Source organism: Macaca fascicularis, chromosome 2, assembly GCF_037993035.2.
Source record: "Macaca fascicularis isolate 582-1 chromosome 2, T2T-MFA8v1.1".
NCBI lineage: Eukaryota > Metazoa > Chordata > Mammalia > Primates > Cercopithecidae > Macaca > Macaca fascicularis.
This window is the reverse complement of record NC_088376.1, coordinates 177,166,817-177,194,461: the sequence shown is the minus strand read 5'-3', so window position 1 is coordinate 177,194,461 and position 27,645 is coordinate 177,166,817. Positions and strand designations below refer to the sequence as shown.

The window sequence follows — 27,645 nt, the reverse complement described above, 5'->3', positions numbered from 1 at the left end:
TTCAGTTTAAGAGTCATTTTAATGGGTGAAACAATCTCCCTAGAAGCACTAGAAGCACTTTTTCTCTGGTCTCAAGTGCTTGTCACATTTGTTACTTTCATGTTTATATTTTTTGTATTGTCAAGTATCAAAGGTGTCTTCCTTAATGAACTGTAATCTGTTTGCACTCAGCATTTCATCCCCAGCATTTCGCATAACTTCTGGCACATAGTAGAATATCAATAAATATTTCTTAAAAGTATAAATAAAAGATTACTCATGATTTCAACATATCAGTCCACCCCACAAAATTCTTACATTTCTGATTTCTCCAGTTCTGATAGCATTAGCATCATCTCCCAAACGCCAGTCCCAAATTTTCAGATTTACTTGGCTATTCTGTATCTCCCTTGTTATCTACCCCTGATTGTTTGCCAGGTGCCACGGGTTCCGCCTCTAGAGCATATCGTCCTATAAACTTTCTCAATGCCATTACTGCTCTTCCCTGGTGCAGGGAGGTGCTCCCCATCCTGTCCCTGTGCTATTACAAAATCACCCACCTGGATTCCACATATAATCTCTTCTTGTATCAATCTTTCTTTTTGTCTTCCAAAAATACTGTTCTTGTTGCTCCTATCATCAAAATGATTTTAGGGTACCAACTCTCTTGTCTATTCAATACAGTATCCAGCATTTAGGTTCTCTATGATCTTGATTTGATGAACATTTACCCAATTATTTCTAAACATTCTTTTTTTACAGATTATATTCCAATCAAACTGAAATATTTTGTGTGCTCCATATATGCCTTGCATTTACCACTTCTAGGACTTTCTCTGTATAACTTCGTCCCTGTGGATTTCTGTCCTTCAAGCACAAATTCTACTTCCTCCATGGTCTTTTCTGATTGTTTCAGACAGACATAGCTCCCTCAAATGAAACACTACAAAACTTTTCACCGTATAGTAGCTTGAGTTCCTACCTTATTTCCTTTTCTGGACTATTTCCTTGCAATCCAGGATTCTTTCTTATTTATCTTTGTGTAGACTACGGTGTTTAATACCAGGGATTTGGACACAGATGACGTTCAAGAAATAGTTACATTAATTGCTTCATTTATTTCTTTATTTTTCCAATGTACATTTAGTCTGTGAGTGATAAATACTTTGTTTTGTATTTTATATTCTTTCAGTTTCTCCATATGTTTTTTGAAAAGGGAGCTAAGAGATAACATTTTATGAAGCATGTCTCTTTGCCTTTTAAACCTTTCAGGCTGGGCACTGTGGCTCACGCCTATAAATCTGAGCACTTTAGAGGCTGAGACAGGAGGTTTGCTTGAGGCCAGGAGTTCCAGACCAGCCTGGCCAACAGAGTGAGACCCTGTCTATGCAAAAGAATTTTAAAAAAGAAGAGGACTTCATTTTTCCCCAAAATCAACAAAGTCATGAGTAGGATTTAGAAATTATTATTTGGGAACAGTGAGCGTAAACACTTGTTAAAAATGTATACTTTTTTATACTCAAAGATGACATGAAATTCACAAACTGGTAAAACACTGGAAAAAGATAAAATTTATCTAATTAGTAGCACATATGATAGCATGAATATAATAGCCTTGGAAAACTTTAAGTGGCTTGTACTACAACAGTTATGTTCCTACTGTTCCTTGAGGGCATTAAACATGATGTCACTGATGTTTTAAGCCAGGACAACTCATTCTAGTATTCAGTTCCATGCTAGTCAACCTAGAAACTGGAATTTTGAATTGCTAACAATACAGATGTTTTCCTCTTTCTGAAAAGCATACTAACCTTATATGAAAACAGTATTTTTAACAATTATACCTATGCTCTACCAAATGCCTAGCACAAATTTTTTGGTGAGACTCTTCTATATTTTAAAGTAGCTTTTATTTTCCATTTTAAATATTCTTTCTACATAAACCATATAAGCATTACATTTTTTTACTACACATTTTTTTTTTACCTTAAATGTCTTTTAAATACTTCATTGTTCCAAGCCATATGCACACACCTATATTTCAGTATGATTAGTAAAGCGCACACAGTTTAAAAGATTTATAGATTAAAATGAGAATGTGAAAGTATAGAGTATAAAGTTTAAATACCATCTCTAAAGAATCTACACATATAAAAATCATGTTGGTAAAACCACAAACCAACCAATGCATGGAAATCTTTCCTTTTCAAATTTCAAGGCTTTTCCAAACAGAGTTTTAAAACACTTAAGGCCTTTCTGTGAAGTAAATTTAATGTGCATATGTGCATACATGGAAGTGCTTAAAAATGAAATAATCCCATCTGTGGACCATTTTAAAATTTAACTCTTGTGGTCATAGGACCTAGAGTGAATGTCATCTTTCAAAATTGACATGTGGTAAGGAGACCACCTATTATCTCTTAAGATACCTTACTGTGTGGCAAAAGGATAGTTATCCACTTAAAATGAGGGAAATCTATTCTTTATGTTAACATAAACATTAAGTTTATATTAACATAAGTTAAACATATATTTGTTAATTTATTCTCCCTTAAGTGAAGAAACCAGGATAACAATAATGAGATAAAAAGCATTATTTAAAACATTGACAATCAGTAAAATGTTGATGAAAAGACTATTTCAATAATGGCTCAATTGAGTTACTGGAGTATCTTATTCTTTAATAATAGCAGCAGTGACAATTATTACTATTATTGTTATTTCTATATTAGGCAGCATTTTATACTTTCTATGTTTTAGTTTATGAAATTTATGGAAGTTATTTTGTGGTATACAAATTTGCCTTGAGTATGACAGGTAACTCACATTTTGAACACTTATTAGCATGTGACTATTTAGTAAGTACCATGCATTATATAAAGTGTTTTACTTGTATTTTCTCAGATAATTCTTTAATTCTTACAATGCCTCTATGTGGTAGATATTGTTATCTCAATCTAAAGAATTGGTGTTTAGAAAATTAAGTGGTTTGCCCAAATCACATATCTTCTAAGGAGCAGACTCAATTCAAACACAGGCCTTTCTGATTCCAGAGCCCATCCTTTTAATTTCTCACAATACACACTTCCTAAATGGGGACATTCTGAACTAAGACTGTCACAACATTTAATCCTAACGACAATGACATGATGCAGAAAATGCTGCCTGTGATTTAAACATTAAAATTGTGACACAAATAAATTAACTTGCAAGTGTCATTAATCTCAGCTGATGATTTTGAATTGAGGTCTATCTAAATGTAGAGCCCATGCTGTTTCACTATTCCGGTCCAATTGGACTGTCAGCAAGCATGGAAGTGATCTTTCTCCTTGGCTCTCCAATGAGATTGTCATGTGACTATTGAACACTTGAAAGGTGGCTAATGCTACTGAGGAACTGTATCCTAAATTCTATTGAATTAAAATACAAATTTAAATGATACATGTGGCTAATGGCTGCCAAACTGGACTGCACAGCCATTACTGAACTTTCTTATTCTGACCTTGTAAGCAACATATAAAGAGAACTTTATGAAAAATTGTTAAATGAGCTCACTTATTAAATTAACTCAATTTTAAATAAATTGAATTATTCCTCATTCCTTTAATTCATTATAAACCAGAATTTCCAAGTAAAGTAGCCCAGTGATTTATAATGCAGAACTCAAAATCTTTTCATTTGAAATTCTTGCTATAAGGTGAATTTTTTTCCAGTTGCTTTACTTCTCTTTAACTTCCTGTCAAATTACCTAAAAATAAAAATTAAAAAATCAAACATTTAAAATCATGTTAGGAAAATATTTCTGCATACATCCTTGACAGCCTCCCCCTTTTGCTTTCTGTATCTAGAATATGTGAACTCAATATCTAGTCTTTCTCTTTAAGTCTGTTTTGTAGTTTACTGATTATTTATGACATTCACAGATCAGTACATCCCAGCTTGGAGGAATAGGTGTCAGAAATGAGACAGTTAAGTCAAAATGGGATTGAGCTTAATGTCACAGTTCCTAGTCTGGGCAAACAACCCCAGGGCACAATCCTTTTACTTTTTCACTCTTTCAGTAACATGAGAAAACAACCCCAAATCTTACAAAATTAAATGTTTCCCCAGGCTAAGGTCTGCAACAAAAATTATTGGCAGGCCAGCTGCCTTGGTACAACTTAAACTGCTTCTTCAGATGGAGGACTCTGAGGCAACCTCTTGTTCCAGTACCTCTCCCAGCAGCCCTCCAACCCCCGCCCACACCCTCACCACACACATATACATTATAGGACCTCAGACTACTTCTAAATGTTATTTACATTTTAGGATTAGTCTTAGAATTGTCTAGGATAATATCTGGTCTTCTGGGAATCATCAAATAAAACAACTTATTTTTAGCTTGTGGACTTGATACAGATCCTCTCTATGCTACTCTGTCTCTTCTTGTCCTATTCTGCCTTTAGAATCCAGACAGTATGCTCAAAGTCGAATGATTAAGCTGTTCATCTATACTAATGTATACTCATACCTGCTGAATGATTTTTATCACACATATTTCCCTGATTTTTCTTAGAATCCAGGAATGTCAATGTAAAGTTTGATTCAAATCTACAATCACTCAAAGTAGTATTAACTCATTTTTCTTCATGGTTAAAAAACCAAGCATTTTTCTCACTAACATAATCATTTCCTTTAGGTTTTTTTGTTTCTGTTTCTGTTTTTTTCCCCTGGCTCCATTTTAAGATTAAGCAAAACTTTCACACTGTAGCTCATATATCAGCAGAGTAGAAATGATTTAGAAATCATTAGCCACATTTCTGGTCATGTACCTCTCTGGACTTCATGGGAATTTTATTATTAAATTAGATGTATTACATGTAAACTTTATTTGTTTTCTGTTACTGCCTGAATTTTAACTGTGCGTCTTGTATGTTGTGGCCTTGATCAAGTTGTTTTAATTCTCTTATCTTTGATTTTTAATCTGAAAAATGGTAATAGATGAGACTACTGTGAAGATTACATGAGATAATCCATGTACTTAACACAAAGCTTGACATATTAGAAACACTTAATAAATGGTGTTAGTATCTTTCTATTTTTGTCCATTTAAATAGATGTAGGAGAATTAACCAAGTATACATTTTGGTCTATATGTAGCGCCGTTTACAGTAATGGATGTTGAGTCTAAACCAGCGAGAATTTAAATTTACTAAAATGAGCAAGTTTGAAATGTTCTCTTAGTTCTATAGGATTCTAATCCAAGATAATAAAGAATATTAAATATTACTCATACGTGAAAATGGCTGAGAGCATCTACAAAGTGTCACGTGCGTCCAAGTGAAGAGACCACCAAACAGGTTTTCTGTGAGCAACAAGGCTGTTTTTTTCACCTGGGTGCAGGCGGGCTGAGTCCGAAAAGAGAGTCAGCAAAGGGTAGTGGATTATCATTAGTTCTTATAGGTTTTGGGATAGGCGGTGGAGTTAGGAGCAATGGGGTGGACCTAACAAAGTACATTCTCAAGGGTGGGGGAGATTACAAAGAACCCTCTTAAGGGTGGGGGAGATTACAAAGAAACTTCTTAAGGGTGGGAGAGATAACAAAGTACAATGATCAGTTAGGGTGGGGCAGAAACAAATCACAATGGTGGAATGTCATCAGTTAAGGCTATTTTCACTTCTTTTGTGGATCTTCAGTTGCTTCAGGCCATCTGGATGTATACCTGCAGGTCACAGGGCATATGATGGTTTAGCTTTGGCTCAGAGGCCTGACACAAAGAATTGAATCTGAAGACAGGATGCTAATGCCTGAAAACATAGTTTTTTCCAATTTTTAAAGAATATTCAAACATAAATCAGAAATAATAACAATGGTATTTCCTGAGGTTTTACCTGGAGTGAGTTAATACCAATTTGTATATTTTTAAGCCAGAAATAATTCTCAATGTATAGACCAAAAAAGAAAGTACTACTTTTTATTGATCAAATAAATTCTGCTTTCTTATTTTCTCTATTTTGTATTTGCTGAAGGAAAGCTACTTAAAGACTAAATAAAGAACGGAATTGGAAGAGGTAAAGTACCAACTTCTTGACCACATGTAAGGAGTTCTTAGACTGGCCCTCCTGTGTGTATAGTTAGGTCTCAATTAACCATCATGATAAGGCCTGCTTTGGCATAATCTCTAAACTCAGGGATGATCTCAAAATTACATCATCTTTTTTTTTTTTTTTTTGAAACAGAGACTCACTCTGTCACCCAGGCTGGAGTGCAGGGGTAGGATCTCAGCTCACTGCAATCTCCGCCTCCTGGGTTCAAGCCATTCTCTGGCCTCAGCCTCCTGAGTAGCTGGGACTACAGGCACCCTCCACCACACCCGACTAATTTTTTTGTATTTTTAGTGGAGACGGAGTTTCACCATGTTAGCCAGGATGGTCTTGATCTCCTGACCTCGAAATCCTCTTGCCTTGGCCTCCCAAAGTGCTGGGATTACAGGTGTGAGCCACTGCGCCCAGCCTAAATTATATCTTCTTTATATGCTTCAGCTACATCTTCAACCAGTACTGTTTTCTAGCTTTTCATAGTAAAATTTATGCTTTCATCTTTTGAAAATACAGTCACAATGGTTCTATAAAATTTAAGACTGACTTGTTTATTCTTATTTCCTGAAATAAAGCAGAAAGAAAGCAGTTTTAAAAATATATGAAAATAAAAATGTAATTATAAAAGTATAATATTTATTATTTCCACTTTAGTGCTGATTTACTGTGTTGTGAGCATTTGGGCACATAGTGTCTGTCAGCAATCACAAGTTCTTCAAAACATACAGTCAAAAATAAATGACACAGCAAAACATTTTGATAAGACTTGAAAATATGATTGAAAGCAAGAAAATGCATTTCATAATAACTTATTCAAAAAATCAAAATTAAATTTTCACTGGGCCAGAACTTTTAATGGATCAAAATCCTATCTGAGTTATCTGTTTAAGGAAAGTTTTAAAATGGCAATAAACCTATTTTTGCAAAGCATATACTATATTAAGTGGCAACTTTGCAGTATATTTGAAAACATCTGAAAGACATCAAGAGAATAAATTATTATCACTCAGGATAGTCTGGCTGCATGCATTTGTCTTAACTTTAAAAGTAAAATTGAAAAGAAATTGTCAAAATGTTAGATGTGGTTTTCAATAATTGAAATAGGCCACTACTAGTGTAACGTTTTGTTCCTTAGGGAACTCTGGTTTTCATTTGAGCCAATAAGGTATCCAGCTAAAAACAGACTCCCTTGCAGCTACAAGTGGCTATTGGACCCAGTACTAGACAGTGGGATGCAGGAGGAAGGCCCAGGCCGTTTAATTAAAAAACGTAAAACTTGCTAAGACAAAACACTTTTGCCATTTGCATTTTCTACTGCTTTCTGTCTAGAACACAGGATCAAACTTGCAACTGTGAGTATGAAAGACTATATGTTTAAGATAGTGGGAGCAGAAAAACAGGAGCCTGGGGAATTAACAACATCATAAATATGCTGCACCATTCTGGACCACTGCCGTCAGATAACTCCTTATATGAGAAAAATGGGTAACCTACCTGATTAAGCACTTGTAGGTTGTGTTCTCTGTTGAATATAACCAAGTACAAACCTAATTAATTCAAAACTCTGTAGAATTACAAGTATTATGAACCTTGATATTTAATTATTTGGCTACGACCAATAATAGAATGAAAGATGACAATGTGTAAAAATGGAAAAGAAATAATATGTGTGTGTTCTCTTAAACATCTTCTAGTATAAGTTCTAACTTCAGCAATTTTGAAAAATTTAGTCATTCTAAAATAATGTGTTTTTAATAGCCAAAAGCAGGCTGCTAATTCATCAAGTAAACAATAAACTTGTTCCTAATTTGCTCAAATCTGAAGCAGAATGATAGAAATTATCAAAGTCCTTGGGTTAAAATTATTCGAATTACAAGAATTGGTGTATAAATAAAATGGACTTTTTACTCGGTTTGGTAATTATCTCTTCACATGATAGAAACATACGATATAGCAATTGAATTTTTAGTGTTTGTGTTACAAGCAGTATTTGAAAACATTTACGAATCAACAAATTTATATATGAAAAAAGCGGGATTGACTATAAAAAGGAAAATTAATTATTGTTTCATGATACATCCAACATTACTTTTTAAAATAAATTATTTATTCTGTGATCTATATTTACATACACACTGCCTTGTGATATTGTACGTAAGTGAAAATTATCATTTCTAATGAAAATTTAGAGTAAGAATCAATTTCTACCATAAGAAAGTCCTTTCATAAAAAATATTCTGAAACAGCTCCTATGCCTATTTCCTCATGTATAATATAGTTACAAGAACATTTCTTAGCCCATAGAGTTGCTGAATTATATATATTAAGCACATCAAATAATATAATATCTTTCTTAAAGTAAGCAAATATTAATAAAAGATTGTTATTATCATCACTAGGGAGGTAGATATGATGATATATCCACCAAAATTTGTATTTTCCTTCTGTAGTAGTGAGTTTGTGCTGGGAAGTGGCTTCCTAGCTAGGGATTCTATACTACTCTTGCAGCACAATGGGTTATGTGATTAGTTGTTGCTTGTGGATTGTGAGTGGCAATGGTATACACTGTATCACTTCTGGGCAAATGTATTTACAAAGGATGTAGATGTGCCTTCCCTATGCTCTTTTCTCCCCATTTGTCAAATATATGTGGAGGAACTCCAAGACCTTATGAGATGAAGTGACAAAAGGGAAGAACCCTAGGTCCTTTAATCACCACATGTTGGAAAGTCACTTACCTAGGGATGATTAACACCAGAATGAGAGTGTGACATGAGTAAGAAACAAAATTCTGTCTGGGCGTGGTGGTTCAAGCCTGTAATCCCAGCACTTTGGGAGGCTGAGACGGGCAGATCAAGAGGTCAGGAGATCGAGACCATCCTGGCTAACATGGTGAAACCCCGTCTCTACTAAAAAATACAAAAAACTAGCCAGGCATGGTGGCGGGCGCCTGTAGTCCCAGCTACTCGGGAGGCTGAGGCAGGAGAATGGCGTGAACCCGGGAGGCGGAGCTTGCAGTGAGCTGAGATCTGGCCACTGCACTCCAGCCTGGGCGACAGAGCGAGACTCCGTCTCAAAAAAAAAAAAAAAAGAAACAAAATTCTATGATGTGAAAAGACTAAAATGTAAATATTAACTTGTTATTTGTTAGTCAATTGTCTAAATGTTTTACAAGTGATTTAATAAAATTCATATCATATTTACCAGCTACATGAAGAGCAAAATTCTAAATTTTCTTTTTTTTTTTTTTTGAGACAGAGTCTCACTCTGTCACCCAGGCTGGAATGCAGTTGCGTGTTCTCAGCTCACTGCAACCTCCACCTCCCAGGTTCAAGCAATTCTCCTGCCTCAGCCTCCCAAGTAGCTGGGAATACAGGGATGTGCCACCACCCCAGCTAACTTTTTTGTATTTTTAATAGAGACAGAGTTTCACCACGTTGGCCAGGATGATCTTGATCTTCTGACCTCATGATCCGCCCTCCTCAGCCTCCCAAAGTGCTGGGATTACAGGCGTAAGTCACCACACCTGGTCAAAATTCTAATTTTTCTATGGGTTTCTTATGATATTCTGATATATATGTATTTTCTAATTAAGTCTTAAATTTTAACCTCATTACATTATTTCATCTGTATTTGAAAATTTTATATTCTATGAAGTTCTCTTATCAAACCCAATTAATTTCTGCAAGTTTGAAACTTAATTATTGAAGCCAGAGGATACATTACAGAAGCTATTATAATTCAAGATATATTTTTTTGCACAGGATGGTCATAATGAATATTTACAATTTAAAAATGAATTAAAAGGAGGGATGTTCTAGTAATTGATGTTCTACTCATTTTTCTGGTGGTCAGTATTCTGTTAATGTAAGTTGAACCATCTTTCAATTGACATTTGCCTAAAGTCATATTCTCTGTGACTTTAGTTACGATATTATGACCAGAGACAATAGCTATTTTATTTATACAAATGCTTATAATTTGATTTTAAAACTTCTGTAATCCTATTATTAAAAGTAAGATGGATATAATTTAAACTGTAAAAGTTGTGCTAGTACCAAGTATCTCAGTTTCCCTACTATTTAAAAAATAAAAGTAAAGAAATAATTAATCTGATATATTTTATGATATACTTAGATCCTTGAATGCAAGTGTACATGTATGTGTACATTTCATACATATGCACATAAATATGTTCACAGATATATTGTTTAATCTTCTATTTGACCCCTATACAGAGTCTGCTTAGAGAGATTGTATAGTTTATTTGCCCAATTAAACCTCATTCATGTACTTTTCCCTTTTTCAGAACTAGCTCTGGACTCATATATGACCCTTGACATATGTGTGTCTGTGTTATGTGTTTATACATATGCACACATGATTGTGCATTTGTAGATGGAAAAGGATAGATAAGGATCATTATTCAACATGTTTGGGTACTCTTACTTCTTGGAGACACTGGCTATAGAGAAGTGAAAAATGCCAACCTCTGTCTTCGTGTATCTTAAAATATTAAAATATTTTTCTTTGAAAATAGTGCTCATCTTAAAGGCATGGTGATACGATTGGTTTTGGCACTAACAACTATTTCAGGATGAGTTCCACTGCCATATTGTTTTGAAAGAGTTAATGGTTAATGTTATATTTACTCAAGGAAACAGATTTGCAACCTGTCCAGTTGCTATGGGAACTACATTTTTATGTTCAATAAATTAATCTATGTTAAAAAAGAATAGAAACTGTAAATGATTACAGTAATATACATTTATTAAATAAGATTTTGGAAAATACTAAAAAAGTATAATACTTCACCCATAACTCTTTCAACAAACACATATTCTGTTGCTCTTTTGAGACTTTTCTTTTCTTTTTCACCCCACATGTTTTTTTTTTTGCAGTTGTGCTGTTGTATCATGTATGCATTTTTACATCATTGGTTTCCAGCTAACATTGTATCATAGTTGTTTTCATTAAAGCCATTACTTTAAAAAGAAACGCACACAGAGCACATAGGATTATCTATTCTTTTAACATCATTTTGCCATCTTGCATGTTAGTGCCTATGAAACAATCTGTGATAAAATGCATTTATATTCCTTCCCCAACTGTTCTTCATAACACATTTTTCTCTCAAAAATTACCCTGTTCTTTAGTTCAGAATCCATTTCACTCATTACCACTTATTATATTGCCATATATGGACAAGTTTATACAAGGTTTCCTCATGGTTATCTGCCAGATTAACTTCTAAAACAAACACCCTTTTGGAGAAATTATCAGTGGCGATTATGTTGCATCTCTGTTGCTCTCTGCTTGCTCTATGATCTTTCTTTCTCCTTAGGCTCCAACTTTCATTCTTTACTTATTTGGCAGATATTTACAGAGCACTTTTTCATGCCAGGCAATGTGTTTGACACTGGACTATGATAATGGTGAACAGTGCACAATTTTTGACAGTCAATTACAATATAATATGAAAAGTGCTTATTGGTGTAAATAGAAGGTATTATGACAGAAAGAGTATAGGCAGTCAGTCCTGTCTTGGGGGAATCAAGAATATCTTTCTTGAGAACATGGCTTTATCAACTGTAATACTGCCAGCTGAGGTTATGAGTACCTGGCTAGAAAAGGAAGACTTAGTTGTTATGAAGGATTTCCTCAAACATTATTTTGGTAACTCAGGTAGATTCAGGAATGAAATATGCTACAACTGGAACAATGCAAGCTGTTAAGAAAAGGGTAACTAAGTTCCAGCCAAAGACTTATCTTTAAAGTGGGGAAGGACCTAGGCAAACTCATTTTGCTACAGAGCTGCCTCTGATGACTATCCCATTGGTGGGCCCAATGCATAGTACCTAATGGGCATAGCAAGCCCCCATAAATGTAATATGTGGATTGATATCAGGAGGTTTAGCCCAGTGAGTGAAGCAGTACTGCAGATAATTCAGAAGTACAGGACATTAGGAGAACTTCCTATACACAGCAGATCTGTGGACAGAAAGTACTGGAGGCAGGATCTAGCTTTGGGAAAGGGTCTTCATCTCTGACTTTGAATTCAGTAGGCCTTTCTGTAAGACAGAGAAGCATTCGAGTAGAGTCAACATGCAATGACATCTAAGGGAAGGAAACACAGGCTGAAACTTTTATGATATCCTGGGTCAACATGGAGTACAAGGAAGGCTGTATTATTGGGAAGGTGACACACTTCAGGTACTAGCTACACTGAATTTGATTAGGTATTTTTTTTTCTACCAAAAAAGTATGCTTGCAGACACACTAAATTATTTTCCTTCATTTGTAACCCTTCAAAATGTAGTTCTACACTATCAAGTTCTAGTCATATTTTCAGTACAATGCTGTTAAATGATAAAGTGCATGAGTAAAGAGGGAAAAAAATAGAAAAGCATTGTCTGAGAAACACAAAGTCCCACAGAGAATCTAAATTTGGGGGTAGTGAAGAGGTCAAAATTTTTTTTAAATAAAAACTTTAAAAATTTAAACAATTTAAATTTTATTAAATTTGAGGAGTGGGCTATGTCTTAAACCAAGACGTCTTGGAGAAGCCTGAATCTTTGGATGTCAGCTTGTGGAGCTTCTGAGAATGAAATGGCTAAGAAGAGTGGGGGCTCTACACTCTGTTATTTACATTGCTTTGTGAGCTGTGTTAGTAGGTGTTGACTTTGTGGATTTACAACATTACAAGCTTGGAACTGAGTAAATTTTTTGAGATGAATTCTCTCCCTAAGTTCCATTATGGTAAATAATTCCTGCTGATGGCCTTAAAATAAGAATCTGAGAAGGACACAAGAAATTCCCATAGACTATCTCAGGAATGTACTTGCTGACTCAAGAATCCCATTTTATTAAGCAACAGGCAGAGGCCTACAGATGGTATCTATGACTCGTGTGAGTGGTCAAATGCAGGAACTTCCTCTGACCAAAAATTTTCCCTGACTTTACAATCTTCTTAAAGTCCTTTATTTTATTATGAAGTTTATAAAGACCAAGTATTGAATTAATATATGTTCAACATAAAACATTTTGAAAGTACTGATTGTTAAGATGGAAGAAATATCCATCAATAATTTTACTGACTTTTTTATTTTAGCATGTCAAGGATCTAAGTATTTTGGGAGCCTATTTTCTCAAGATTTTAAAGCTCCCTGAGGCTGAGCAAAGTATCTGAGACCCCTACATTTTGGGGGGAACTCTTCCTTTGTTTATGAAATTCTTCCGAGAAATGCAATGGAATTGAGATTGAGTTGATGGCAGGTGGAGTTTTTTCTCTTGAGCCTTTAAGAGCCAGCATAGTTTCTAACCAAACTTGTATAATATTTAAGAAAAAGCCATTTCTAAAATTATGGCTTATTTTCATCTTAGGTTAAATAACTCAGAAACAGAAAGTCAAATACTGCATGTTCTCACTTAAAAGTGGAAGCTAAATAATGTGTATACTTGGACACAGATAGTGCAAAAATAGACACTGGACACTCGGATAGGTGGGAAGATATGGAGGTAATGAGAGATAAGAAATTACCTAATGGGTGCAACGAACACTATTTGGGTAATGGTTGCACTAAAAGCCCAGACTTCACAATATATCCGTGTATCAAAACTGCACTTATACCCTTTAAATCTATCCAATGAAATAAAATTGTGGCTCATCCATATGGTGGAGGAACACCAAGCCTGCAATATAAAAAGCAAAATGTAGTTCTTTATTCATTAATATGAAATGATACTAAAGTATATTAAGTGCAAATAAAATTAGACTGTAGAATAGGATATTTGTGTTAAAAAGATTATAGATAGATAGATAGATAGATAGATAACATAACTTGTATATCTAAAGGATTTTTTGAATAGAATACACAAAACACTCATAACTGATAACAGTAGTTTCTTCTTGGTGGGTTGGGGAAGAGAAAGTTGGGGAAGCTATAAAAGATGAGGACTGGGTGGCAGGGTGGAAGCAAGACAATTCTTATTTAATTTCCTTTATTCCATTTGATTTTTTTTTTTTTTTTGGTATTATGACCTAAAAAAGTCTATTGTTACCTAAAAAGTTATTACCTAAAAAATTTAGGTATATTGTTATTTTTATTAAAGCCTAGTTAAATAAACTTATCACTCTATATGCCTAATGAAATAATATACATTTTAACACAAAATTAACTTACTTAGCAAATTATTGTTTTGAGACACCCAAATCACTACTTTATATTGAACCTATGATTTAATACTCATTTAAAACGGGTTGTTTGCTCGTTTTCAACACACAGCATATTTATGTAAATTGGGTCTCCACCAGGCAAGTGGCTCACACGTGTAATCCTAGCACTTTGGGAAGCAGATGCTGGCGGACAGCTTGAGCCCAGGAGTTTGAGACCAGCCTGGGCAGAATGGTAAAATCCCATCTCTAACAACAACCACAATAACAAAAGTAACTGAGCATGGTGGCATGCACCTGTAGTCCCAGCTACTTGGGAGGCTGAGGTGGGAGAATCACCTGAGCCCTGGAGGTCGAGGCTGAAGTGAACTTTGAAGGTGCCGCTGCACTCCAGCCTGGGTGATGAGAGTGAGATCCTATCCCCAACCCCCGCCCCAAAAAAAAGCCTATATGCTGTTATAGGGAATAGAGGTCTATCTATTCTTTCAGGGCAAAAGTTTCTTCAGGAAACTTTAAAGTTATTAACTAGGAATTCATAGCTTTGATAGAATTCTACATTATAATAGCCTTTATCTGTTTATTTTCCATTTCTTAGACTATTGGGCATTTAGATAAACTTCAATTCATCCTTCTCTTGCACTGCCAAAAGAGAGGTCCCCTGGGAGTGTCATCCGAAGAATGAAATCTGCCTAACCTGGAAGAAAAAGGTGTGACATACAATTTTATTACTTTGGGAAATGCAATATTTAATGCATGGGAATAGCTTACCTATAGCAGTTGATGACATTGCCTATATGAATCAAGAGAGATGCAGAGAACATACAGTTGGTAATTTTTAATGCCCTGAAGAAAAATACAGCATTTTAAGACTTTGTCTTCAGTCATGTAGATAATTGCAGTTTAATTTTGAGTAATTCTTAGATAATTCTTGATAATAGTCCGTGAAAGTAGACTATTCATAAAATCTTAAGAGATTGGCCATTTTCTGGATTTATATATTTAATAATGCATTTCTCTTCTATTATTTAAATTCTTCTTATTTTGGAGTCTGCAAAACAGAGATCTTAACTATGAAAAATTTATCTTATTGTAGAATGTATGTTGAAGTGTCAGAACACAATGTTTTGTTTGAAACATTACATGAGATTTGACAGAATAAAAATATATCCTGGCACTGAGTAAGCAAATGAAAGGGAAGTGAAGGAGATTTGACTGAAATAGTCTATCTTTCTGCTAAGAATTTTTTTGTTTTATATTCCACCTCTAGCCTTTTGAAATCCTACTTTTGATTGCAGAAGCATTTCTCTAATTGCCCTTTAGTCTATTCTTAGTTGCCCCAATGTAAAGGTAACATATTAGTAAGATTAAAGAAAACCACATAAATAACTGACTTATAATCACACTCCTTGAAAACAAAAACAAAAGAAGAGAACATTTGCACACCAAATACACTTGACACAGCAGTTCCACTTCTGAGGTAATTTTTGTCAGTTTTTGAATAATTACATCACTCCTAATATATCTTTTATATAAGCCTTGAAAATATTCCAAATGAATTGTGATCTGATTGTCCTGTAGAGCCTAATGCTAAAAATGTCTGAAATTAAATTAAATTCAGTGTTTTTTCTTGCTCATTGCCCCAACTCCTTTTCCTGCTGTGTTTCTAACCTCAGCAAAGATCTCTATACTTCACTGCCCTCATTCACTCCATCTTTTGAACATCATCCTGTGAAACTGACCTCCAAACAACTCTTAAACAACTCTTAAACCCACTCCTCTTTCTCTTTGTTTCCTCCCATTAACCCCATTTTACTTAAAAATTAGTAACTTATTCCCATAAATATTGTAGGATTTAATAATTAGTCTCCATGTTTTCAATGTTTCCTCTTAAAGTCCATCCCCCACAGGTGTTTTTAAGACACAAATGTGATTATGTTAGTTCCTTCAAATGACTTCCTTATGAAGAGTTCAAGGCTCTTACTCAGGTGACACTCGCTTAATTTTCCATGATCACATTTTGTACTGTTTTCCTTATATATTCTGAATTCTCAAGTGTAGTCCAATCATTACCTGTGTTTTCCTAATGAGACAACTTCTCTTTTGATTTCACGGAATTTAAAGTGTAGCTGGGCAAGTAAAAGTTGTAAGAAAGAATTTTTGCAAATATGCCCAAGGATTGGCCCAATAGTAAATAATTTAAAATATACATATGGAAAAATTGTGCTTACTCTTTAAACACAAGAAAATATAAATGTATAAGAACCAACCTCTCACCAACAGACATTAAGGAAAAGGCTACAAATAAACCAATCACAGTCTTAGAATGTACGTTCCTCTTTGTGAAAGTAGTAGAAAGCCACGAAAGAATAAGAAAGCCAAGAAGAAAAATATTTGTTTTATTGTCTTGATCTAGAAGGGGAAAGACGGTTTAAGGAGTAATTTGCATCAAAGTATTAAGTGCTGTCCTAGGAGGGAAGTGGCAGATGAAGAAATCCAACTTTCCCATGTCCCTTAATTTCCAGGCAAACCACTCTTGTTCCCTGAAGCTTCCTGAAGCAGTATCACTTGTCAACTTTAGGCATGTTGCTCTCTCTGCTTCGAATGCTTTCCCCTCTCTTTGCCTGCTCCTTTAATAGCTATTCATCTTTCAAGTTTTTGGGGGGATGGGGACCGGAGTTTCACCCTTGCCTCCCTGGCTAGAGTGCAAAGGTGCCATTTCGGCTCACTGCAACCTCCGTCTCCCGGGTTCAAGCGATTCTTGTGCCTCAGCCCCCTAAGTAGCTGGGATTACAAGCGCCTGCCACCACATCTGCCTAATTTTTGTATTTTAGTGGGGATTTCACATTGTTGGCTAGGTTGATCTCTAACTCCTGACCTCAGGTGATCCGCCCACCTCGGCCACCTAAAGTGCTGGAATTACAGGGGTGAGCCACTGTGCCCGGCCTCAAGTTTCTTTTTAAGTATCACCACCTCTGGAGCCTTCTCATCCTTCTCCTCTGTTGCAGCACTGTCCACAGTATATTGAAGCTCTTTGCTCACTTGTTTCTTTCCTGAAATATCTTGCTTTCCTCAAAGGTAACACTGTATCCCTAGTATCTGTTGATAAATAAAGAAATGAATCTACCACAAAGTCTGAGGAAAGAAACAAAGAACAGTGCTATTACAATTATTAGGTAGGATGCAGATTTTATAATCATTAATTTAAAAAAAGTTAACATTCAGTTCATGGTATAAATTCAAGTTTATCTGCTGAAAGTTATTGACCTTCTTACCATTGTAAGTGAAACCATCCTTTCCCCCTTTCTGTCTTCTACTTAGTTCATTAAACAGGAACTTAGACTCAAATGATAATTTTGCAAAGAAACCATTAACCTTTTGCTTGCTTCTCACTTGATGTTTTCTTTAGTAGGAAGAGTGATTTATATGATTGGTGTAATAGTGGGAGACTGACTTACATTGATTTACACTTTTTTTTTCTAATGGCCACCATCAATATGCTCATGCTTATTGACCATAAGTGGCCTTTCCTCTTGAGCTCTGTGTGTCGTCGGAGGTGGGGCAACTAATGAAGAATATGCCTGCTTTGCAAACCCAACTATCTACATATGTAAGTTCCAGTGCCTGCATATGTGAAGAAAACTGTTGTGGTCTCGGGTACAAGAGTGATTTTCTAATCTAGCTATATCAGATATAAATCAATGCTACAATTTTATCTATAGTTAGCCCTTCTATTTCTTTCTTTTTTTCTTTTCGTTTTCTTTTCTTTTCTTTCTTTTTTTTTTGAGACAGGATCTCACTCCATCGCCCAGGCTGGAATGCAGTGGCAGCAGCACAATCTCAGCTCACTCTAACCTCTACCTCCTGAGTTCAAGCTATTCTCCCAACTCAACCTCCCGAATAGCTGCAAGTAAAGGTGCACCACCATGCCTGGCTAATTTTTTTATATTTAGTAGAGACAGGGTTTCACCATGTTGGTCAGGCGGGTCTTGAACTCCTGGCCCCAAGTGATCCACCCGCCTCGGCCTCCCAAGTGCTGGAATTGCAGGCATCAGCAACCGCGCCCGGCCCCTTCTATTTATTTCTAAATTGATACAGAATTTGTCGGTGTTTGCAGAGAATAGTACTCTCAAACCCAAACAACACTTAATAAACCTCATAAATAAACATATGTATACATGGTGATAAGGTTAGGCTTTGTGTCCCCACCCAAATCTCATTTTGAATTATAATCTTCATAATCCCCATGCATCAAGGGAGAGACCAGGTGGAAATAACTGAATCATAGGGACAGTTTTCCCCATGCTGTTCTCATGAGAGTGAGTTCTCACGAGATCTGATAGCATTATAAGGGGCTCTTTTCCCCTTTCCTTGGCACCTTCCTGCCACCTTGTGAAGAAGTGCCTAGCTTCCCCTTCACCTTCTGCCATGATTGTAAGTTTCCTGAGGCCTCTGAGGCCATGCTGAACTGTGAGTCAGTTAAACCTCTTTCCTTTATAAATTACCCAATCTCGGGCAGTTCTTTATAGCAGTGTGAAAACTGACTAATACATATGGTAAAGCAATTTTTTGGCTACCAAGATGCCAGATATATTAAATGTTAGAACTGAAATGTAACTAGAGGTTACTTCAGTGATTTGATAGAAGATAGTCCATGGAAATAAGATAATTAGATTCTACTTCCAAGAAACGCATTCAAAATACAGAAATCAGAGCTGGCAAAATTTAGGCCTAACTTGACTCTCTCACCACCAGACCACTGGAAACCCTTAGACATTCCAGCAAAGTTACTGTCTGTGGTTGACATTGCAGTCAAAACTTGGCTCTGCTTATATGATGGTTTAGTTGGCTCCTGCATTTTATTGCTAAAGCTGGATTTTACTGAGTTCTTCTTTCTTTGACCTACTTTCATGTAGCATCCCCTCCTTCTTCCGCATAGGACAGAAACTTCCAAATGAATGGGATAATGGGAAAAGACAGGATAGTATCTCTTCGCTTGAATGTTACAGTAGGTAGTCAGACATGAGCAGGGCAGGAGAACCACCCTCTCCAATACCAACCACGAATGTCAGGCAACCATCAGGTGACGGTCAGGTGGTTGTTAACTGTGTCTCTAAAATAGTAATTGGTTACAGCCAGTGCCAGGAAAAGACAGTCTCCTAATAGATAGAAACCCCTGATACTGGTGATCAGCAGCTTCTTGATAAGATCTCAAGAGTTGGGCAAGTGAGCTCAAGCACATGCACTAAGAAGCAAAATCATAGAGTTTAACCACTACATGACCTCATAGGAACATTTGACTGGTAAGGGAAGAACGCCTGATGTGAGCATGCGTACAACTCCAGTAAACACAATGCACATGCAGCCCCTCCCAAGCGCTGGCAGGCCACTATGCATGTGGAATGCCAACGTATAAGACCCCAAGTCAAGGTCACACTGGACACTTCATCTCTCAAGTGACTCACTTGGCTCTTTTCCAAGTGTACTTTATCTCCTTTCATTCCTGTTCAAAAGCTTTTAAATAAACTTTAACAACTGCTCTAAAACTTGCCTCAGTCTCTCTGTGTCTTATGCCCCTTGATTGAATTCTTTCTTCCGAGGAGGCAAGAACTGAGGTTGCTGCAGACCCATACTAACTCACTGCTGCTAACATACTTTGGTGCTGCGTGACTTGGAATGTTCCCTAAGGGTAACCGAACATGATCTTCACTTTTCTGATGTAGAATAAAGATAAAGACATTAACTTGGAGATGATGTTATTTATCTTTCCTCTCCATTCTAAGAAAGGGTCATTCCAGAAGTTTGTTAATATTTATTCATTATATGAATAAAATTTTTCCTCTTCAAGAATCCAGAAGGAATGACTCATATTTGGGAAAACGCACTGTGGAAGGAGACTATAATCAAGACATAGGTAGGGCTAAAGTTTGCTGAAAAAAAAAAAATGATGAAGATTAGCCAAGAAAAGCTTTAGAATATGAAGCACTTAGAAGAGACTACCATTGATTTCATTATGGGGAGTGGGGAGGAAGATATGGTTAGAAAGTATCTGGGGAGATGCCCGGGATTGGACTCCTTGTAAGTAACTCAATTCTTATTATGATTTCTGTTTGGAAACTGTAAATATACTACTTAACATAAAGCCCTAATTTTTCTCCTTTTTTGTTTGGTTATCATCTTAAATTACACCAATGCTTCAATAAAGAAAAGCACCTATATATATCTGCATATATAGAGAGATGGTCTTGTGGAGGCTAAAGAAATGACGTGGTAAAGAGTTGGGATGACCTGAGTCCACCCCCAGGAAAAAAAAAAAACAGCCGCCCATGCAGACAGTGACCATCATCTCAGAAAGAGTGCAACCTCAGCCCTCTCCATTTTGACCCTTAAGCTAGATGTTGCTTCTCTCTAAAGGATGGAGCATGACACATCACATGTCATCCGGATAAAAATATATGCCAGCCAGAAAGTCAAGTGATCACTTTTGAAAAATAAAACTGTAGTTAATTTTCAGTTGAAATATTGACTTGAATGAACATGAAAATCTTTCATCTAGAACACAAGCAAAATTCAGTCTTCCTTCACAACTGAGGGAGAGCCAAAGATAATAAAACATGAAATTAGAATCTAGAGCCAGAAAAAAAAACCTGATGAATTATTCAGTTCTCACTCCTGCTTTGGAAGCTGAGGTTTAAAGAGGCTAAAATCAAGGTCACCCAGTGGATGTGTGACAAGGAGTAGGGATGTGGAAACCAAGGCTTTTGTGTACAGTCTGTTTCTTACACTCCAAACTGTGCCCATTCTCAGACAGCCCCTATAATGGTGATGAAAACCTCTCCATGCCCCAAATCAGCAATCAAAGTCCAAGAATGATCAGTTTTCTAGTCAGCTGTGCTGAATGAGCTCTGTGACCTGGATTTCTCCTGCAATATCTTCGTTTTCCTTTGCCCAGTTACTTTTATGACCTATTTAATAAGTCATAAAAGTATGTACTAAATTTAAAAAGCCTATAACTTGTAATACTGTATTATAAGGATAATGTCATTGGTAAGGAATCCTAAATAGACTATTACTTTTTTAATTTCTCAGATATCCATAAGTTCTGCTTGGGGGAACTGGTTTGAACCAGATACAAAGAAATTAGCCATATAACAGTTTATCTCTTTGGCAACCCCATTTTCCTAGTACTTCAAAATGACTCCTGTTTCAGAAATGAACACATATTCAAAGCCAGTGTACAAACTGAATGGTCATGACAGTAATATCGCAAAATATCATCTGACCTGCCCAAATACATATTTTTAGACAGTTCTATAAATGGCTCCTTCCCACGGGATACATATTTCTATTCCATTTTTTGTGAATGAATATTCCCTGCTCCCACACCCTTCTTTACAGGAAGAGGAAGAAACACTGGAATTACTAAATGAAGCATGACTCTTTTTCCAGACAACAGGCCCAACCATGAGAATTAGAACGTCACTTGGCAGCTGGATCCCTTTTCTGTCCTCAGAGACGATGACACCTCAGGAAAGTGCTTACCTCCACGTACTTCCTGAAGCCTTAAAAGGTCAGGAGTACTTGTTGAGACACATTTTATTTTCTGCTGTCCAATCTAAAGGCATGACAGTGTTTTTCAGAGAGATTTTAATTCTACAAAATGATTCAGTAAAAGACTAAATTTTGTCATGTTAAAAACTACTAAAATCAGGTCATGGTACAATGATTTGCTCCAGCTTATAATAATGATCATGAAAGTATAACTCCTGCATTTGTGTTTCTTAAACTATCATGTTTTAAAAATTATTTAATATTGTTTTATCCTAATCATATTAAGATTAAACAAAGGCATATTTGTTTTTTAACTGGCAAAAATGCAGGAAAGAAAGTGTAAACTTTTAAACATAACCAATATTCAGAGTAAACTTTTAGAAAATGTTAAATTTATCCCTCGAGTAAACTGTTATTTGCTTATATGCCTTTAAAAATCCACCAGGAAACTCTGTCCATTACTCTGACTTGATTGTACCATTAGGACCTCTCCTGGTAATTCTGTTTACCTCGTTTTTCATATTAAAAGCCAAATGCTCATTAATGACTCTTAATCAAAGAAGGCAAAGGAGCAGAGAAGTTAAATAGGCATCCTAAAGATATTGGGATTCACTTGGAAGGAAAAATATAGAAAGCAAGTTTGTGGTTGGTAAATATTGAGAGGCATTTAACAACTAAGGTCTCATGTACGTCAACATTAAAAAGCAGAAGCAAGCTGCTGGAAAGCTGGCTGCTGCAAAAATGTTTGAGCTCTTATCACATGACATTCTGAAAGCCTTTGGAAACATTAAAACCTAAAAGTCACCACCCTACTTCCTTCTGAGAGTTTCTAAATGCCACTGAGAGTTTCTAAAATGCCCTAATACCCTACAGCTCTTCCCTCTTGGAATAAGGATCCAGAATGTTTTAGACGTTACCTGGTTACATTGGCAACAATTATCCTGAGTCTTAAAATACTCCTTACATCAAACTCACTTCTTAGATTCTATTATGTTCACAAAAATAGTATCATAAAATGCATAGAAACTGGCTGGATCCTGACAAATAATTATAGTTGGGTTTTTTTTTTATTATTAAAGCTCTGATAATATTTAATTCATTCTTTTAATTTTTATGTTATAACTTTTGACATGTATGGATTAACTTTCAGATGTTTTTCCATTTTAAAGCAATAAATAAAATGTAATCTAAGAGCTCATTTTTGGAGATATGTTATACAAAAGGTAATTTCTATTTTTTATGCAATGCAACATTTTAATTATTTAAAATATTATAAGTCTGTTGGTAATGAATGGTGCTGCTGCCATTGATACTAGAGACAGTCTTGCAATGCGTGAAACTGGAATTGAAAGTTTAGATAGACTCACGTCAGCTACTAAATTTAGGTAATAGATTTTTGTTGATTTTTTTTTTTTTTTCTTTCTTGAGAAGGAGGCTAGTTCTGTTGCCCAGGCTGGAGTGGCACGATCTCGGCTCACTGTAACCTCCACCTCCCGGGTTCAAGCTATTCTCCTGCCTTAGCCTCTCAAGTAGCTGGGATTACAGGCACCCGCCACCATGCCCAGCTAATTTTTGTATTTTTAGTAGAGATGGGATTTCACTGTGTTGGCCAGGCTGGTCTCGAACTCCTGACCTCTTTGTCCTCCCGCCTCAGCCTCCCAAAGTGCTGGGATTATAGGCATTAGCCACCACGCCCAGCCTTTGTTGATTTTTTAATCTGTTAACAATATCACTCAAACAACGTACATAATTTATCTTGTTTTCATATGTAATATTCTACCTTTATTTTTCTTTTTAATTTTTGTGGTAACATAGTAAGGTGTATATATTTATGGGGTACACGGGATATTTTGATACAGGCATGCAATGTGAAGCACATCACAGAAAATGGGGTATCCATCCCCTCAAGCATGTATCCTTTGAGTTACAAACAATTCAATTATACTCTTTAAGTTATTTTTAAATGTACAGTTAGGTTATTATTCACTATAGTCACCCTATTGTGCTATCAAATAGTATGGCTTATTCATTCTTTCTAATGATATTTTTGTACCCATTAACCATCCCCACCTCCCTCCCCAAACCTTGCCCACTACACTTTCCAGCTTCTGGTAACCATCCTTCTATTTTATATCCATGAGTTCAATTGTTTTGATTTTTAGCTCCCCAACATAATTGAGAACATGTCATGTTTCTCTTTCTGTGCCTGACTTCTTTCACATAACATAATGATCTCTAGTTCCATCCATGTTGTTGCAAATGACTGGATCTCATTCTTTTTTATGACTGAATAGTACTCCATTGTATATATGTACCACATTTTCTTTATCCATTCATCTGTTTATGGACTCAGGCTGCTTCCAAACATAATTTGTCTTTAAAGTCTGACTCTGTTCCTATCAACCATTATTTGCTTCATAAAGAAACTTTTTGGCTGATGGACCTTTGTTTTACAGAATGAGAAATACCCAAAGTTTTGTCACTGAAATGAATGGTTCAGTTTTTCCCCACATTAGCTCTTGTATCAGTGCATCCTTCTACTTTGCATCTAATGTATAAACTCCTCAAAGATATTACTTATAACTTGTTTTCAATGTTTCTGATTTTTTTCCTCCCTTTATTCTCTATATAATCATCCATATGTCATCAAACCACTAGGCAGAGAAAATTTTAAATGAAAAATAAGAATTAGAAGTTCTATCTTGGGTAAGAAGTTACATGCAGAAAGAAGCTACAATGGGCTAGTAATAAATGTTTAGATTACTTGTGTATTCTTGTCAGACATTCTTTCACTTAAAAGAGAATTTGATCATTGATTTTATATTGCCGGATGTTATGAAAAGGGGCTTTCCTAGAAGAACTCATAAAAGATCAACATTAATTTATTAAAATTAACTTTGATGATCATTAGTAAGAGAAAGTCAAATAATGATATCTGTCTCAAAAATGCATAGTAGTAGCTGGGTTTAGAGAAGGATATTCATAGAGAAGTTTTTAGGTTAACTTTGGTACATCAAAATTGTTCTTTGCAGAACTCATTTACTGATTCATTTTTTAAAAATGTATATATTTTGAGAGTCTATCATGCATCATGCTCAGTGATGAAAGCTATGGTCCTTGCTCTCAAAAAAGGCATGGTCCAGTGAGAAGATAGGCACAGCAAACAAAATACAGTGAGTGAGTGGTTATGAAAGGGCTTTAAGCTGGATTCAGAATGATGGGGAATTGAAGAGGGCAATCTTTCTGGGGGAAATTTCTTAATTAATGAGCAGAAATTGGTCAGGTAGGCATTTGAGATCAGGAATAAAGGCTGAGGGACTTAAAGATAGACGGGCTTAAAACAGATGATATGTAGGGCATTTCACTGATATTGCTAAAGCATAAAGTGGAGGATCAAAAATGGTAGTGAGTTACTAGATTGATGGGGAGAAGCCAGATTCCAGAGGGTCTGGGATGTCATGTTTGGGATATTGGTCTTCTTCTTATGAACAAAGAGGAGACATAGAAGTATTATAAGCAGCTATAGACATGTGAAGAATGAATTTGAGGGGGTTAGCTTGAAACTAATTAGGATGCTGTTGTAATAATCCATTTTAAAGATACTGTCTATCCAGAATTTGGAAAGTTCTAGTAAGAAAGAATAAGACTAGATAGATCTGATAAATGCATTTTGTGGTCAAGTCAGCAGGATATTTATTGAATTGGAAAACTTAAAATTCAGGTGGTAAGTAAAAATAAATATACTGTAGGTAACAAAGTAGATGGGAGAGCCCTAACTTGTAAAAAAGACTCTAGAAAAGTAGGTTTAGAGAGGAAGACGATAGGCTGAAGTTGAGACATTTTAATTTTAAAGAAGCCTTTATTTAGGTCATCCAAATGGAGTTATCTGGCAGGCACTGGTATATACAAGGCCAAAACTCAAAGGAGATTTCTAATCAGAAATATCAATTCAGACATTGTGTATATATATATAGTCAGTATTTAAAATAATGAGTGAGCTGAGGCGTCCCAGTAAAAGTGTATGGACTGAGATCAGTAGCCCAACAACATGGTCTTTGGAAGTAGTTTTAGATGGTCAGAAGAGGAAAGCTCAATAAGAAGACAGAATGGGATTGGCTAGAAGTTATAAGAAAATTTAAGCTGGAAAATAAAGTGTCAATGAAGCCTACTAAGTATTAAAGTTTTATGTGTTTCTGTTTGTTTCTAGAAAGCTGGACAGAACAATTATCAGTTTTAATTGCAGCAGAAAAGTCCAGAAGGAGAAATAATAGTGTTTGCCTATTACTTGGTGATAAGAAAGTCACCGGTATCTTGGTAAGTGATTTTTTCCAGAGTTGTAATGGGGAAGAATCCTTATGCCTATGTGTGAGGAATAATTACACAGATGAAAAAATAGAAATAGAAACTAATCTTTTGAGAAGCTGGATAAGAAAGGAAGGAGAAAGATGAGATGTTTCTTAGAAGGAGATATTGCATTAAAGGGAAGTTTGTTTATAATGGGGAAGACTTGAGCGTATTTATGGACTCAGAGGTTAGAGCAAATTAAGATAGAGAGAGGGAAGTTGAAAATACAGAGGTAAGAGGTAAGGTAAGACAACTAAGAGCAAGGAATCTTGGAATCAGGAGGAATCAGGAGAGCAAAGATTTGGGGATTGTTTAAAGCATGAGGGATTAAATCCTCAGCTACTAGAGAGAAGGAAAAAACCTTGGGTTTATACATAGACAGATTTCTGTATGTGGAGCCTGGAAGTCAATATGGATCATATCTGAAGGCTCCAATAGTATCAAAAGGGTTGGAATCAAGGATTTCTTCTGAGAAAGATGATTGTGGGAATTGATCAAAGAACTTAAGAAAAGAGATTGATTGGGATCTTGAATAATCACTGATAGGAATGGAAGAGGTAATTGACCAAGGACAAATAAAAACATTAACTATTGGTACAGAGGAGCCATCTGAGATTTGAAATTGTGTACTAAAGATGACCATAGTTTGGTTTGTTTGGTGGTTTTCTGCACTGTGCTCAGAGTCCAGGGTATATAAGTACAGATGGCATATTTTAGCATTAATGCAGAGGGCGGAAGACGAAGATGAATGCAAGGAAACTGAAGGTAATCTGAAAGTCATTTAGATAATCAGATATAGATTTGGGGGTAAATAAAGACAACAGAGATTGTAGGAGAGGCCTGATAGTCTGAGAGAATATGGAGAGGGGAAACAAAACTGGAGAATCAAAATTGTCAAGGACAGATGAAAATAAATATGCAAGGGGCTTAAAAAGAATGTTTTGGCCAGGGATCGAAGCTAAAGAAAAATTATTGAACACAACATGGCTATCGAAGGAGTAATTTGAACAAAAGTATAATATTTTCTAGCATTTATAGTAATCTTTATGTCTCTAGGTGATCTTCTCTCATTAGTCACTTTTCACTTAATTTCTCTTCTAGTGAAAATGAAAAAGTTATTACTTTTAGACAGGTAGTGTGTGCTCTTAAGAGAGTTATCAAATATTGCAGAAAGTTTGTGAAGAAGAAAAAATATAAGTTACAGTGCTTGTTGGGAAATTAGATTGAAGGGATCACTCCAAAACTTGAATAAAGTTTTAGTATGTTTTTCTTATTTAAGAAGTATAGGTTGTTTCACAAAACATTGCTGTAGAACTAACTCCATGCTTAACTACAGAAGTTAAGTGGGAGGGAAAAAAAAATAACAGAAGTTAAGTGGAGACGAAGATGTCCATGTTCTGCTTGAAGAAACCTTCAGAAGAAATACCAGCACTAGTTCAGTGTGTGTGTGTGTGTGTAACAGAGCAAGCTAAATGTCTAATGAAGTCTATCAAAATAAAATAGTTGAGGCGAGCTATATGATT

General features: G+C 35.6%; 1 protein-coding gene across 1 annotated transcript in view; it reads left to right on the top strand.

Moving 5' to 3' along the window:
- LOC102146126 (uncharacterized) overlaps positions 1-27,645 on the top strand; it is a 200,944-nt gene that overhangs the window by 20,008 nt on the left and 153,291 nt on the right. Inside the window, exons 3-4 of the mRNA XM_065539332.2 lie at positions 14,826-14,937; positions 25,986-26,092. Of these exons, the coding sequence (XP_065395404.1) occupies positions 14,826-14,912 (87 nt within the window). The 3' untranslated portion in view covers positions 14,913-14,937; positions 25,986-26,092. The remainder of the gene's footprint in view (positions 1-14,825; positions 14,938-25,985; positions 26,093-27,645) is intronic.